Source organism: Trematomus bernacchii, unplaced genomic scaffold (genome assembly GCF_902827165.1).
Source record: "Trematomus bernacchii unplaced genomic scaffold, fTreBer1.1, whole genome shotgun sequence".
In the NCBI taxonomy this organism is placed as follows: domain Eukaryota; kingdom Metazoa; phylum Chordata; class Actinopteri; order Perciformes; family Nototheniidae; genus Trematomus; species Trematomus bernacchii.
Genome location: NW_022987733.1, coordinates 605396 through 622688, shown reverse-complemented (window position 1 = coordinate 622688; position 17293 = coordinate 605396). Strand labels below are relative to the sequence as shown.

General features: G+C 38.8%; 1 protein-coding gene across 1 annotated transcript in view; it reads right to left on the bottom strand.

Moving 5' to 3' along the window:
* Nucleotides 1–13297, bottom strand: part of si:ch211-113g11.6 (uncharacterized protein LOC559008 homolog) — a 47362-nt gene extending 34065 nt beyond the window's left edge. The window contains exons 1-3 of the mRNA XM_034145850.1: nt 13056–13297; nt 6427–6566; nt 2489–2551 (exon numbers count right to left, since the gene is read on the bottom strand). Of these exons, the coding sequence (XP_034001741.1) occupies nt 2489–2551; nt 6427–6566; nt 13056–13134 (282 nt within the window). The 5' untranslated portion in view covers nt 13135–13297. The remainder of the gene's footprint in view (nt 1–2488; nt 2552–6426; nt 6567–13055) is intronic.
* Nucleotides 13298–17293: the final 3996 nt, after the last annotated feature.

Below are 17293 nucleotides of genomic sequence, written 5' to 3'. Positions count from 1 at the left end.
GAACAATTTTGGCAGACAGCACACAGGAGGCTTAGCCCTGCAGTACAGCACTGCTACACTCCATATGCATCACTTCTTCATTATCGGAAAGACATGGACTGCTTTCTCTACGGTATTAGTGGATGGAGGACGAAAATGAATACTGAATAAAACCTTAAGGGGTGAATTCAAATTTGCATTGGCTCTCATGTTGAGCCATGTTTGTTGTAGTTTGTCTTTTAACAAAAAAAGAAAAAACACACATTCTGATAAAAACGTGGATAAGTAAACAAGATGGAGGACGGACATCTTGAAGTCCAAAAAGCAGGGCCAGAGCTTGTGTAAGTGTGTGTAGGTGGGTGTGTAGGCGAGTGGGTGAGCTGTGTAATTTACACTTTTTTCTTTCTGTTCTTATGTAAAAATAGAGTTTGGGCATGTTTGCAAAAGGTTCGTACTTGTCCAATGCACAAATGTAGGATGTAAGTACTATGATTTGTTATAGAACATGTTTAATGTTCAAAAAGCTCTTTATTTTTCTCAAACTGCGCACACTGTGTTGGGAGAGAAACTCCCTCTGTTAGGAACTTTGGGATTTTATCCTTCGCAGACCATTTGCATGCACAATAACCTATAAAAAGCATGACAAGGATCCATGTTATGCGGGCGATTAAGCTGTTGCAGACTTATCTCACTGGGACTAATATGAACCTTCAAACCAATGTTTTATAAAGCTGGTCCCAAAATGTATTAATGCTTCATGTTTTGTAGTTGTACTGTACTGCTTGGTAAATGGCTCTCAGCACTGACAACAAACATGTTCATTGGAATATCAGCCAAGTGTCCCGAGGAAAAACATGAATATGTAATGACTTCGCACCCCCTGATTTATGTCCAACATGAAGCACTGGTGCAGGAAGCAGTGTGCCCTTCACAGAGCGAGGCAGCGAGTAAGGAAACTGAGTCGGGGTTGGTGTGCAGGTTCGTAAACCCTAAATCTTTCTCTAACCTTAAACATGTTGGAATGGACCTAAACATACTTCTAAACTAATCCAGGGTTTCGCAGGAAAGATATATGAATGTATAACTATTTCCTGTTGACACAAAGATAAGGATTGTTTGTGTATTTTGGGTGTATATAATGTTTTGATTTGATTTGATTAGATTTATTTCGAATGTGTAAAACAATAATACAATAATTGAACATGAGAATTATGATACAATACAAAATGATGTCATATATATCAATGTCAAATTGATATACAAAAATATTACTAATTCTACACATCCGAAAAGGGGTGGGAAGAAGTTTACACTTATTTAATCCCACCCCTTCTCCCAAAAACCAAATTACTAACATGTATGTATATTTTTTTTTTCTTAAAGAAATACATTTGTAATTGAAAAATTAAAGAACAAAACAAAAACATAAAACAACAAATAAATAAACAGATAAATAAACAAACAAATAAGTTGTCTACTTGTTTTTTGGGCCGATCAATGATACTGCGTGTTGACTGTGACCATCATGGAAACAATTGACTCGAAGCTACACCCTGCTTTTGTTCTGTCTTCAATCATTCTAAAAAAGCAGCATACAGGCATTTAGTTCTGTGCATATTATTAATCACCAATCCCTTGCAGGTGCACGACCCTCTTGGCTATGAAAACGCTGAAAGAGTCATTTGCCTTTGAGCTTTAACATAATGACAGAGAATGTAATCATATCAGATGTATCCCATCTAAAGTAATACATTAGGCTAAGTAGGGACTGGAACATTAATTATCTTTGTATCTATTGAGCAAATGCAGAATGTTTGCCTTGAGAATAAATGGAACTTGATCATGTCAATTTTCCTGTAATTGCAATCATGAAAATTAGTGTGGAGATTATTCATTATTGAAAATGATCTTGGTCTTCAAGAATCTTTAAATACTAAGACATCTGCTTTTCTTGCCAGGCATTTTTCACATTTCTTTGTGTCTTATTACAAGCAGCAAATCAGTCAGCATTGTACCAAGGCCTCTTAAGATTATTACTAACCCTCGGAGCATTTCACATTAGGAGTAGCTTCCCCACGCTATTAGACATATTTCAGGTTGAATATTGTATAAATCTCTCGATATTTGCTCAGTCTCTATGGAACCTCTTTAAATGATGCACTGCAATTATCAACAGCTCACTCATCTGTTTGTTTGTTTTGAGGTGAAGCTGTCTCCGGTGTAATGTGATCCCGTCTGTATAAATTAACATTATTTATACATTTGTCTTTATTGCATCTGCTTGTTGGAATTATTTTCTCTTTTATATATCCTAGCAACAACAAAAAGATCATGAATCTTAATAGCTGAATTAAACTTGGGTAATCAAACCTCACTGATGTGCGACTGCAGATGATGATGATGACGATGGGGATGATGAAGATGATGATGATGATGATGATGATGATGATGATGAGGAGAGTGCTTTGCAGGAGGGATGGAGGTGCTGACTGTGAGGATGAGTTGCTACCTCGAGTGGTGCAGCCTTTGCCTTGCAGGTATCAATTGCAGTCTGGTCAGATGCCGCTGGGATCTGTGGGAGGAAGGGATGTTTAGTTCGTGCCAAGTTCTTTCACACTGCCTTGTTTCAGCAAGAACACTGCGACCTTACTGCAACTGCTACAACACAATATTCACAGTGAAAAGCTGCTGTCGTAGATAGATAAAAGTTAAATACATGCATTTGTGTCTTTGTTGTATATTTTTCTCCAACCTGACCTCCTGTGCTTTACATATGCTCCTTTTCAGGTTCATATCAGTATGTAGTGTCTCTACTTTAAAGAGTCCTCTCCTGCTGATGTTCAGGTGTATATCAGTATGTAGTGTCTCTACTTTAAAGAGTCCTCTCCTGCTGATGTTCAGGTGTATATCAGTATGTAGTGTCTCTACTTTAAAGAGTCCTCTCCTGCTGATGTTCAGGTGTATATCAGTATGTAGTGTCTCTACTTTAAAGAGTCCTCTCCTGCTGATGTTCAGGTGTATATCAGTATGTAGTGTCTCTACTTTAAAGGGTCCTCTCCTGCTGATGTTCAGGTGTATATCAGTATGTAGTGTCTCTACTTTAAAGAGTCCTCTCCTGCTGATGTTCAGGTGTATATCAGTATGTAGTGTCTCTACTTTAAAGAGTCCTCTCCTGCTGATGTTCAGGTGTATATCAGTATGTAGTGTCTCTACTTTAAAGAGTCCTCTCCTGCTGATGTTCAGGTGTATATCAGTATGTAGTGTCTCTACTGTGACATGTCTCCATGCTTTAATGTTCAAAAGGCTCTTTATTTTTCTCAAAACTACTCTTTTCACCCTCTGTCTGAAACCAGAGCCCAGTCTGCTCTGATTGGTTTGCTGGCCGGCTCTGTTGTGATTGGTCAACCCCTTAGAGATATCCCGCCCCTTATCCTATGAAGTATAACATGTTGGAGCGCTAGCCAATAGAAGCGTGAGTGTTACATAATGATGTCACTACAGTATCGTCCGATGGAGGCGTTTCAGGCAGAAACTCCCGCTGGAGGGAACGTTAGGATTCTAGCCTTTACAGACAAAAACACAAAAACATATAACTACCACCAAAAGGAGAACTGTGAACGTGATGCGCCCAGTACATACAGTATATGTCAAAAACAGTGACGAGCAGTTTAACAAAAAGCATCACAGATAATCCAATCAAGAGTTATGTCGGAACTACCTGCACTTACTCACACTTGCACCTGCACATATTTATATGTATATACCTTCTCATATGTGTACAATTTGCCGTAAATGATCTTGTTCATACGGTAACACATTAATATTTGTATCATTATTATCATTGTGAGAACTCTTATCTGTACCGTCCTCATTTCATTCTTATTCTGTGTCTGCCTTAACACAATTTACATTTGGGCATGAATGAAGGTTTATAGTATCTCGTCTTAATGATTCAGAATTAACTTATCTTTTGGGAAATCTGAAAAGTGCTGTGCTCCTCAGTCAAACTAACTAAAATGTCTCCCACTAGAATTGTTGGTTTCACTAAAGAAGCCCTCAGTCTATCTTTATCTGTGTCTGATGTTTTAAGAATTTTAATTATTCTTCTGTTACGCTCCGCTGAACTAACCTTCACTGGAAATAAGTTGTGACAGAATCTCACTAAAGTGTGAGTGAGAGAATGACACCATCAAACATCAATGACAACTCATCCCCAGCAGTTGTTTACTCACTCGTCTTTTCCTCTCCACTGAGGAAAACCCAACACTAAGCCAGCAATCGTTCCGAAAATGCAAAGCTTAGTCATATTTGAATGAGACATCGAGACAAGCTTACAGTCGTTTCAATTTGTCAAGCTTGTCACTGCTGACACTGAAGCCCACACGGTGTGTTATCTTGAGCCATGTTGACATTAATAACCCAATGAGTGTTTGCTTTTCTCACAGAGAGATATATCTGTAGCTTCATCAATGTATGCATGACCCAACTCCCTCTGTCCTCCGCGGCTGAACTGCTCAGTGGTCGGTCAGTCGTATCATCTCTCTCTCTGCCCTCTCTAACCTCACATCAGGAGGGCAACTTTGTTTGTTATCCTCTGGTAGAGTCCGGAAAACAGTAACATAACCCTAACCCTAACCCTAGAGGCAGGGGGAAAACAGCTGGCCATCTTTATCTGAAGTTAAAAAAGAAACCTATTTTATCAACACCAAATTAGGTTTTTTAAACACAGAGAAACCTGCGATAGTCTCCTTTCCAATTATAAATCAGTCAATTCATATTAAACTGTTAATAGACTGCATTTATTTAGAACTTTCCCAGTCTTTTCAACCCCTCAAAGCTCTTATATACGTCAGCCATGCCTTTGGGAGCAATTTGGGTTAAGGTATCTTGCCCAAGGATCCTTCGAAATGTTCAAAACAGTCAAAGCATTTCTTGTTATTCAGTCACATTTTGCCATCTCTCAAACCATAGTAGGTTATTTTTGGAACAGTGGAAAGACTAACATATATTTGTTTTTCAAGTTTGAATAAAGTGTGTTTTAGACGATGATACATTTCTGTCTGGTGACGTTTAAAAAAAGGAATACATTTTAATATAAGTCTAAATTATTTAAGATATATTCATGTTTGCCATACCATTGTATTTCCACACAGGTGTCAGGTTTCCATCACTGTTTATCACAGCTGGAGACGATCAATACCTTTGATTACTGCAGGTGTATTCACTTTTAATGCTGATTGTAACCTTTCCAACTATAGGTGTTGGTGGGGGTTCTTTGAGAGGGAAAGGGAACCTTTTACATACTTTTTAGACAAACTGAAATGTATAAAGTAACATTTAGTTAGAGGTGGTTATTTGTTCTGACAATGTCTTATAGACCAATCACCACTGTGCACAGGCCCATACAGTTCAGAGAGGAAGTTTCATCAGGCAATAGAAGTGAAAACACATGTAGGAGTACAACGGGTATGCAAGGACTTTAACTGTGGCTCAACCTTTAGGACCTTGCTAACTATTTTAGCTACTAGCTTAAGATGTATATATGAACACCAATTGGTTATTGGACAAAGTGGTTTTGAAGTGGACTGATTTAAGTGGTTTGCCCCATTTATGACAAAAGCCAGATGTCAGTGGGTTTCGATGTGTATTTTGTCAAATGGGATAGGGGCTTTGGCACAATATGGACACAAACCGTATTTTAAAAGTTAGATTTAGTTAGAGTGGGTTATGTGCTTCAACAATGTCTGTACTTTTGTAGATTTATCGACAAAGACACATGTAGGTTTACACAGGGTATGCAGGCCTTAAACTGTGATTCAATATTTAGGTCCCGGCTAACTATTTCAGGTGCTAGCTTTTATATATAGATTTATGTATGAAATGTAATTCCAAACATCGGTTGGTTGCCAAAGTGGACTTAGGTAGAGACGGTGGTTAGTATTTCGTATTGTGGTTGGCCATTTATCTTTTGAAATGTGGCAGCAGAGTGGTTCTCCATTACAAAAGGCTGTCAGGAGCTGAGCTGAGCTATCTATTATATATTTATATGAGCCTTAGTATTACATATCCACCTGGTTGTCATGTTTGCATCACTGTTGATCGGAGCTGGAGCAGATATATACCTGATGTAAAATGATGTAAATGTTATATAACCTTTCCCTTTAAGGACAAAAGCCAGATGTCAGGGGGTTTTGATGGGTATTTTGTCAAATGGGAAAGGGACTTCGGCACAATTTGGACACAAACCGTATTTTGCCAAGATTTAGGCCAAGTGGACCTACTTACAGTACAGACAGTAGTTAGTATTTCATATTGTGGTTGGTAATTTATTTTGTAAATGTGGCAGCAGAGTGGTTCTCCATTACAAAAGACTGTCAGGAGCTGAGAGATAAATGCCCCCGAATATTAGAGTGTGAAGACAGCAAAAGTCAGCTAGACGTGGAGTACCTGCACGTCGCGGACCCCTCTGTTAGTGAACGTCAACACATAGACCATCGCCTGGCCGCCAACGTACACCGTGTCGCTTCCTTCCTGGTGGTACATGCTGATGTAGTTCTCAGGTTTGTTGAAGTGGAACCTGGAGGGCTCTGTGGATCAAAACAAAGTGTATTAGAGAAAGGCAGGCAAGTGCTTTGAGTATTGTGTTGATTGAATTGTTAAAATGTTTGTTTTGTGGTTGTGAAATGAAAATGTGCCCTGAAGTTACAAAGTTACATTAATATAAATGAACTGAACTCTTGTAAAATCAAGACAAACAACAACACCTAATTCAGATTCAGAACACAACACTACTGCTTTTATCATTTGGTAATAATAAATAGTAGGGAATGACAAATAAAAGGAAAAATAACACATACAGCATTTGTTCAGAGTTTGAAAAGCAATTTCCAGATGATTGAAATGTAATCAAATCAACAGCTAAAGATAAAAAGAGATTCAATAGTGAAAGATTCATAAAGAAAAGGTTAAACACAATAACAAAAGGTCAATCCATTAAACCCAAATTGACTTAGAGGAGGTTGTTTAAAAAGATGATCCAGATTTAGCCGGCCTAAGCTCCTCAAGCAGGTCGAGTGAAAGTCTAGAAGCTGTGATGGCAAAGAGCCATTTTAATCAACATTTATCCTGCCGTCAGAATCTGAACCAACTCGAGGAATTCTGTATTCAAACTGGTCCGGTTTACCAAAACACTCGATCGGATGATACTGCCCTTTGTGCTTTTAAATTAAACATGGAGCCTTTACTGACACCTTGCCTTGGTGTTGGAGGAAAAGGGCATTCGGTGGGAGCATATATATCACTGAAATAATCATGCGGGCAAATACCATCAACAGATGCATGAATTACTCTCAGGACTCCCCCAGCAGTCTGACACATGAGGCATTTCTGATTCACCCAGACTCACTTACTGTGTATATACGGCAACTCTGCCAGCATTCATATTCCTACGATTCCAAAAGCATGTGATTCATGCATAATATGTACTAAAACAAATTTTAAAGACATGAGTTCTACCAAAAAAAGGTTAATAACACATCAAAGTTACAAGCCTCTTAATGGGCTACCAGCTTTTTTTCCTAGCTTTGTTCCAGAAGTACATTTATATTTCAGGAACTTTCACTTTAAAGAGCTTAAAAGCTTTGAAGCAATCCAACCAGGTACCTGTTAAAGCTTGTGACACAACTGAAGATTAAAATAGAGACATAACAGTGAATCAAATCTGAGTAAGCTTTCATTTTTCCCTTTCATCTTTAACAAAAATACACCATGACATCAATATGTAATTCCAGACTAATGATGCATGTCTTAATACAAGTAGATGAGCTAATAGTCACTAAACCTGATTCAACGGTCATGGTTGGTCACATGGTATTTGTAATGATTTCTTCTCATCCCTGAGATAAAACAGAAATCCAGTTTGACAGCAGAGCAAGATGAGGGGATGGTGATCACTGATAACGGGTTGCTAGCCAACCAACTAAGTTTCTATGGAAACTGTGGCCTCTCTGATTTGTGGGAATCTAGTTGAAGATACTCGTTCTTCACAAGGAAGTAAATAATGTACAAGAAGGGCCAATGTGACAGATGGTGTAGGTAACAACTTACATATTAGATTTACTGCCGCCTGTATCCCCAAAATAATGTTGGGTTACAATGTTTGAGGTATGTATTTGTTTTCTATTTAGTGGATATACTGTATATAGTGTATTTTTCTTCCATAGTTGAACACTTTAAAATTAAATATAACCATTAAAAACATTTTTTTTGTTATGTTGAGGGTAGCTAACAGACTTACTTAATTTGGGTTATTTAAACAATGTTGGTTTGAAATGTTTCCAAAAGATAGCTTGGCTTTTGGAATAAGTTACAACATACATTTGACACAGTTAAATAGTTAATCTCCTGTTAGACGGAACTACGTTAAGGTCAAAGAAAGTAAAAACAAAAATGGCTGATTGCTATACTGAATTATTGAGGTTTTAGTAGGAATAAGTTGCACCTATCTTGCATATTTGATAACTTTAAAACACATCTTTGCCAATCTAACAAAGATACTATGTAAACAATCTGGGTTTTAATGACGAACTAATATAATATATCCGTCAGGCCTCAAGGCATAACCACAATAGTCCAAACACCACTGCATTTAGGGAAGCAACATTGAATGTAAACATGCACACACGGTTTTTTTTCTCAAGAAAACATCACAAGGAGCCTTCAAAGTCCCACCTTAGCTAAACCCCTCCCCCGCCTATGCTGTCCCAGTTCTCTAAAGAGCCAAAAGCACAAAGGAGGAACAGGATGTACTGTCTTCTTCATCAGCTTCTTTCTCCATGTCTTTCTTAACTGCAAAAGCGTCACACAGATACAACTGAAATGTCATATTCTGGATGTAATAAATGTGCTTACTTCCCTCTATCTAGTTTTCCATAGACATGTAATCATTGCTCGGTGCAAACCTTGAATTTTTTAAAAGGTCAGGCTTTTGAGGCCACATGAAAATCCGCCTTGTTTTTTAGCTTGTTTTTCAATTCAATGGTTATAGAAGTTCCTTCATCTCAGAGAAGCATGTCATTTTTCAATGAAACCAAATTATTTTCCAATTAGAGAGTCACTTAAAGGGGACCTATCATGCAAAATGCACTTTTGTACGTCTTTTATACATGAATATGTGTCCCCACCAAGTGTCAGAAAACACAACCCTCTCTATTTTCCTCCATACCCAAATCTCTAAAAAAGGGGCTGCAACGGATCTGATAAAAACTGATCCAGATTTGAACACTGTCCTGACGTCAGGACGGTGGCGCTACGGCTATTGGGCCAACTCCACCAATCAGGAGGAGACAGCCACGGACATTGCCGTTCGAAAGCGCTGGAGACGCTGTAGTACATATGCCAGGCCTGTAGTCTGCCACAAAAGCAGCGAAGAAGACTTGGTTACCATGGTTACCCTTCTGTTTATTCTCCGCTGTGGCTTTCTTTCTCCCTCCCGAGGCAAGCGTTTGCTCCCGCTGCAATGCAATCCCTCCCCGTCGAGGCAAGCACTGTAATTCTCTCCGGTCAGTCCACCAGCAGATGACAAACACCCACCTCTCCGCCTCTTCCAAGGAACGAGGGGACCGTGCGGCAGTTTCAGTTTCAGTTTCTTTCGCCGGTCAAGATGTCCGTTAAAGTTTAAATCTTCCGGACAAAATTAGAAAAGTGCCGGACAAAGGTCTTCTTTGTTATTTATTGAGCTTTAAAACAAATGAATAACGACTCTATATAATAAAACACGGAGATCTCTTTTTCTCCCCCTCTTCTGACAGCCCAGCAGCTGATCAGAGCACGTCTCCCCTCTCCTGCAGGGGGGGCGTGGTCAGCAGAATCAGCCCCGTAGACAGCAAACAGCACATAGAGCGAAATGAGGCATGGCTAAAATGCATGATCTGTTTGGTATTTTGAAAACAGAAACGTATAAATATACCTTATATAGGTATGGCCCTACAATATATCATTTAAATATAGCATGATAGGTTTCCTTTAATAATACAAAAAAAGCCTAATTGCACTGAGAAATGTGCATATTAAAAAGGAATAAAGTGCAGTTGTTGTTGTTGTTGTTGGGAGTAGTTTCAAACTTAACAAGAATAAAGCATACTTAAAAAGAGGCAGAGCTTTTGAAGTTCACCATCAACCGCTGCAATTTATAGAACATTTGACTGTAAAGGTGTTGAGAAGATGGACCTCTAGGTTATCCTTTAAGTAACATAAGTCAGGCCTGTGGTTCAATCGGGTATTGAGGTGCTAGGCCTCCAACTAGAGAAAAGGTCAACGCAAGAGATGCCTGAACTTTGGCGAAATGTTCTGATATTTAGGATACAGCCATAGATGTCAAATTAGTCTTGAGATGAGCTGTTCGCTCTCTTTCAAATCCTTCGCTCACTTTCTGTCTCCCCATGCCTATCCTCTGACTCCCTTAACACCCCAACTTTGACCAAACTTTCTCATAAATCGTTATCTGAACATGAATCAAGATTAATATTACACACACTCTTGTTTAATGTATATGTTATTGGTTTAGAAGCTGAACTAATAACTCATTTTGTACAATTATGATTATCGACATCACGCTTAAAGCCAGTGTGTAGCCCTGCAGATGTTCCTTGAAGCTATGTGCTCATCTAACATGCAAAGTGGGGACCATTCACTTGGTACGGACATCAGCGCTGTCCACGGTGCTGAAATAATGCCAGCCGCAAAACAGCTGCAGATTATTGTAAAGGTTTTGCAATTAAGGCTCAAATTGTAAAGATGAATCCCTCTATATTTTGGTCGACTAAACGAAGGCCGTTTTTTAAGTGATATATTTTCCTATACTGCAGTTGTATAGACTTATTGTAATATCTTTGGACAAATGTGTCTGCCAAATGAATGCAGTAATCATGTACTAAGCTCCTAAAAGCCATCACATCATTTCCAACCTTAAACAAACCTTATTTCAACCTGAATCTTAAAACCAGTTTTAGCCCTGCAGACGTTCCTTGAAAGTATGTGCTTATCTCACATGCAAAGTGGGGACCCTTCACCTTGTGAGGACCTCACTGCTTTCCACAGGCTGAAATATAACCAGCCCTAAAAAAATTCCAGATTATTATGAAGGTTGTTGCGCTCTAGTCTCAAACTGTAAAAATCAACATATTTGGCTATCATTCCTTGTCAATCAATAAGCGATTTTTCGTTGTTTAACATTTTGTCTATTTATGGGTATACTAAACCCTCTAAAACAGATTGCATACTGTATACACTTAACATTGTAGTCTTCAAGATGGAAGAATTAAATGGTACAATGCACTTGTTTGTTTGGCAGGGAAACCGTCTTTTCACTCCTGCAGTTTTGTGCACTTATTGTAATAGCTTTGGACAAATGTGTCTGCCAAATGAATGCAAAGTCATTCTTTCACTAAGCCCCTTCAAGCCATCACAGCATTTCCAACCTCAAATGAACCCAATTTTCACTGAATGTTAAAGCCATTATGTATCCCTGAAAAAGTTCCTTGAAGCTATGTTCTCATCTAACGTGCAACGTGGGGACCCTTCACCTTGTGAGGACCTCTGCGCTGTCCACGGTGCTGACATATAGCAGCCAGCCCTTCAGCAGCTGCAGATTATTGAGAAGGCTCTGCACTTCAGGCTCAATGTGCGCACTTGATTGATTCCCTCTGACAGTTTATTTTACCTGTGTGCGTGTGTGCGAGATAATCCCATCACTACATGCATGAACAGCCCTCCCTGCCATTGCATAACAACGAGTTTGATTGATATGACTTGCACGTCCGGGGCCTTCATCTTGTGCGTTTTGTACTGTGTTCAACCGCGGGGAGGGGAGGCATACAGATCCATATAACTTGACACACAACCCCCATCTCTACTGATTGCTGAATACATTAGAGGGGTGTGTGTGTGGTGTAAAAAATGCGTGAGTGGAATAGATAACTAGGGGGTTGGCTTGGAATTTTCCATTTCAAAGCCCTCCTCTCCATTTCTCTCCATGTCTGTATATGTGTAAATGAACATAATGTATTTATGAAGGGTTTTACTCTATTGCAACCCTCTCTTTCCAGGTGCTGGACTCCAGTGCTGCAGTGAAGCAGCTGCTGTGTCCCGCATTGCAGCTCCGCAAGGACGCGGGAGCTCCACTGATTGTGTCAACCCCCAAAGAGTCATATTTCACAGCAACGATGCTTTTCCGCGGTGGCACGCGGCTCTTTTAAAGGGTACATCCTCACAATGGTCAAGGCAAACCGGCGCCATATTACTCCAGGAGGGAAAGGAGAGGTTGTTTTTTATTAAAGTGCCTCTGGATTTAGTCCTCTCACTGCGCCTGGGGGTGCTGATGTGGAGGGACAGGCGCCAATAAAACCCCATGTGTGCCAATGACAGGGACGGTGCATTTATATATATATCAAAAGTGAGCATTCGGATACCTTGCATTGCACTGAGAAAGAAAAAGCCATCACACAAGTTGTCCAAAAAAACAAAGAAAAAGCCACAAGTTGTACAAATCACATCAAAATAATTAATAAATATGATGGAAATTGGAATCTTGGACTATAAATGGAAAAATACGAGGCTAAGGACACACTTAACACAAGTCTTAATACATGTTACATTTTAGTAATTGTAAGATAATAAAGCAGATCAGATTTTCTCCAGATGTTCATCCTGTAAAAGCCAGTTAACATGTGTGCCGGCCTGAATGGTGGAGCGCGTAATTTACTACTCGGTCAGTGGGGGGAGGGCGGTGTTTTAAGAGATTAATCCACAGCCCCGTCAATATGGCTTTATTCGTGCTGTTTGTGCATCTTTTGCAAAGGACAAAACATCACGAGGAGAACTGGGGTAAAAAAACTGGCTACATCACCTCGACTAACCTCTCACTGTGTTCACTCATTCATCCATCCAACCATTCAGCCATTCATTGATCCATCACCTACAAAACACTTGACATCGCTAAATAAAACACCTACATCGCATATTTGGTTTAATTACTTGTGACCAAACAGACATTATCCGGACAATTCAGCTCTGCTTACCGTGCACAACAAATTTCAGCCGAGGTGCATTTCCGGCGAAAACCGTGGCAAAAAGCGACAACATAATGAAATAATTCATCTTTCTTGAAGCTCCTCCGTGCAGCTGGTTTGTAAAAAAGAGTACAACCGTGCGAAACCCTCTACAAAATCCTCCTTCTTTCCTTGCAACCGCCTGGTTTGTGCCTCTTCGATCTGCTGGTCCCAGATCTGTGCCACCGCCTCCCGGTCCTTGCCTGTCTGTTTGCTTTGCCGGCACTTCAGTTTGGAGAAGTCGGGGTATCAGGCTCCACCTCGGAAACAAAAGGCAGAGGGGGAGTGTAGCAGAGACGCGATGATGAAAAGTGGAATTGCAAAATAAAAAAATAAACACATAAAATGTGGTTTACAATTACAGGCGTGTAGGATTACGCACTGTACCTGTTGCTGATAGTCAAATATGATTTACACTTGTATTTGTTTGCATCAAACTGTCACCGTTTACACAATGTAGACCACATTCTCATCGAAGCAGGTTCAAGCTTATTAAACATGTAGCCTATAAAAGTCTTATTTTTCTAATGCAACTGAAATCAGTCCAAAAATGTACAATCAACATCCTTATGCATAAGCCCAATGACTCCATTTTCTGATTTCACAATCATTTTGACATTCAATATGAGCCTCAAGGCCATTTTGCATTTGCACACAAGCATCACACCAACATCCAATAATTATATTGCTAAAGCCCTTGCTTCTACTGTAATGTCTAATCAATTTGTGTCAATAGTGCCTGAGTGCCTGGATGGGAATGATTCAGCACTTTGGCCCTGCTGCGTTTGCATTTGTGAAGTTAATCGACTCAAATTTGAGATTTTTTTTTATCACTTTTACAAATGGAAGCATCTGTTTAGTTGCTTCCACTAAAAAGGCATTCAGGGGAGATTGCTTTCTTTGTGTTAGGCAGCATCTAAAGCCTCATCTGGGTTTCTATGAGAGATGTATCAGCAGTGAGCTTCTTGGAAAAATCCGCATGAGGCTATTTGGAAAAAGGAAAGAGTCATTCCTGTACTTCAAAAAGTCAGATGCAACACAAAAGTGCATCCTTAAGGGAAACAAGCCTTTAAAAACCAGCCCACTATGGGGGCAATTTAGCTTTTTCAATATACTTCAAACACCTTAATCGTCCCTTAATGTTACCCCTTAGAAAAACACCTTCCAGTTCAGTCAGGGATGTAGCCTACATACTTACTTAGAAAGTCAAGAGCATACTCAAAGTTGTTCAACTTAAAACTTACATCACACTCGTACCTCAATAATATAAAAGCTTTAACCCTTTAATGGACAATCACGTATAGATATTTTGGAAAATAAATGGATTGCTATATTCTATATCACACCCATATAACACATGCATACACACCATTATCACACCCATATTACTCCATTATTACACAAATATAACACCCAGGTGACACCCATGTAAAACCAATGTAACGCCATTATTACACCGTATTTACACTCTCATAACACCCATTATACACAATATTACACCCGTGTTACACATGGACCCAGCCTGTCAAATGACTGTTTCCCCCTAGATACAGAAACCTCTTGAGGGTTAAAAGAAGATTATGATGCATTGTTAATACCACACAATACACTACAATATCAAATCAAGTGTGTTTAAGTTGCAAATGGAGCTGCTTTGATGCAAGAAAGATGTCAAAGGCAAATATGAAGACATGATACATTACAGACATTTAACATATTATTACCATCTCTCAAGACAAATATGTTCAAGACCCTTCAGTGTTCATTTGACCCTGGATTTAACTTTTTATTTAATTCATAGGATTGACTGGTGCACAAAAGAGTGCTTCAGTTTAACCTTATTAAACCACGGGACCTTGTTTCTCTCAATGTGTTTAGTTTCACCGTAGATGTGTGATACATTAGCTGTGTTTTTAGACCCTCTTCTTCTCTTACATCATCAGTGTAATCAACCTGAATTGCTACTAAGCCTCGCTGTGTTTACTCTCTCAGTCTGTTGCACATATGACCAGTGATGTCATTTGAAATCATGCAGTCTGAGTTATACTAGGTGGGAGTATCTAAACCACAAGATGGCAGCAAGAGCAAGATTTGAGATCCTTGTTTCATCGCTCTCAGCTAATGATTGTTCGTCATTAATCATAACAACAGCAGTGCTCTGTCTCCTTGAGCAGAATACTGCACCGATTAGATGTCCTTGGTGAAAGGTTTTATGGTAAAATTAGCTGCTGTGCTATTTATTTCCCTTTGAGGTTACATTTAAGCTGAACGAGAGGAAGATCACTGAATGCAATACTATGTTCACATTGCAGTAAGTGTTCATATTCTGTGTTTGTTTTTATCGTAATGACTGAAGGCAAAACATCTCTTTTCCAAATGTTTTTCGGATTTGAGTTGATTGACATGTCAGAATCAGAATAAGAATTATTGCCAGGTACATTTACACATGAAAGGAATTTGCTTTGGTGTATTGTGATGCAAACATAAACGATATAAGAAATACGTTGTAAGACTAGGTCAAAGATTAAACGACAATAAAAAGAAAGTAATTTTAAGAAACTATTTAGCCTTTAAAAAAGAAAAAAGACAAGTATTCACACCAAATTAAAATGTAATTATACTGTACAAAAGAATCTCAAAAGCTAAAAAACTAAAAATAATGTATTACAATATATGACAAACTACAGTGAATTATATTTCAAATATATGTATTTTATTATAGGTAATACATGTGTTTTTACATCAACAATGTTAAAAAACTAAGTAAAATGAAGTGGAAATGAACGATACTTGTCAATTAACAGAATGAACTGTCTGAAGGGGAGGTAAAATAGAAACATGAAGCCTTTAAGACAACTCATTTAAAAACAAAATAAGTTAATTATAAGTTAACTACGAAGAACAAAACACAACGGTATTAAATGTACATCTTAAATGGATTGTGAACCTTACATGAAAACATGATACTGAATAAAACAGTTTCAAATAGTTTGTGTGTGTTTCTGTGTGAGCAGAGATAGAGACACCCTTCTTCTTTGTAATTAACTTAAGGCTTTTACTCTGTCATCCAAACCCAATCAGGCTGAAGCTATCTCAAGCTGATCCTTCCTGACTTTGATTTACTTACAAAACACTTAAAGATAATTCATGCAAATTGGTGTATGCTTGTTAAACAAAGTGAATTCCCTGAAGTTGAGCACTGCTTTCTGGTAAAAAATCAATATAAACCAATAGACTGCAGGATGACAACGGGAAAAAACTATCAACACAGACGGCGTGTAAGGACAACTTGTTTTATGTAAGATCATTTCAGGTGTTCAGCTATAAAGAGATGTACATTTAGACAGTACATACAAGACACAAGTCACTCATTACTTCATTTAGCAGGTGATACAGAATCAACTCTATAAAGACATGTTTTGTTTAGAAACTATATCTGTGAATAGGATTACACTTTTTTTTGGTGATCCTCTTTCACCAAGGGGTCAACATTTCCAATTATGTTGCACCAGATTACAAAACAAGGGGAATCAGGACATATTTACCATCACCTAAGGCAGTGGTTCCCAACCTTTTTCAACTCAGGGCACACTTAAGAATCTAAAAAATGTCGCGGCCCACATTCAACCATAAACATTACGGATGCTAAATAAAGTTCTCAGAACACTTTTTATTTTAATTAGAAAAGGAGCTGGCCATCAGTAACAAACAGACATTTCTATTACACGGTTTAGTTGAATACTCGATTCTGATTGGTCAATTCAGAACATGTGACAGGTTGTTAATCCAGTAGAACAGACCGCTGTCAAGGACTATAATGACCGTTGCTAAGGAGGACCAAGAAAGAGAAAGGAAAAGAGGTTCAAATACAAAAAAATCTTAATAATGAAATATTTCCACACAAATCATAATGTTTTGCAAATTATTTTGTCGGCCCACTTGCAATGCCTTCGCGGACCACTACGGGGCCGGGAACCGCAGCCCTAAGGCAAGAAAAATGACTGAAATGGATGACTGAGGTAGATGTATCCACCAATCACAGGGCAGATGATCGATCTACATGTTGAATTGCCCCGACGAAAGACACTGAACCCTAAATTGATCAGCACTGTGCATGATAGCTTACGGTCATTTGTGTGTGAGTGCTTGTGAAAAAGGGGAAAATGTATATAAATGCAGCCAGAAACAACGACATAACTGCACGTTAT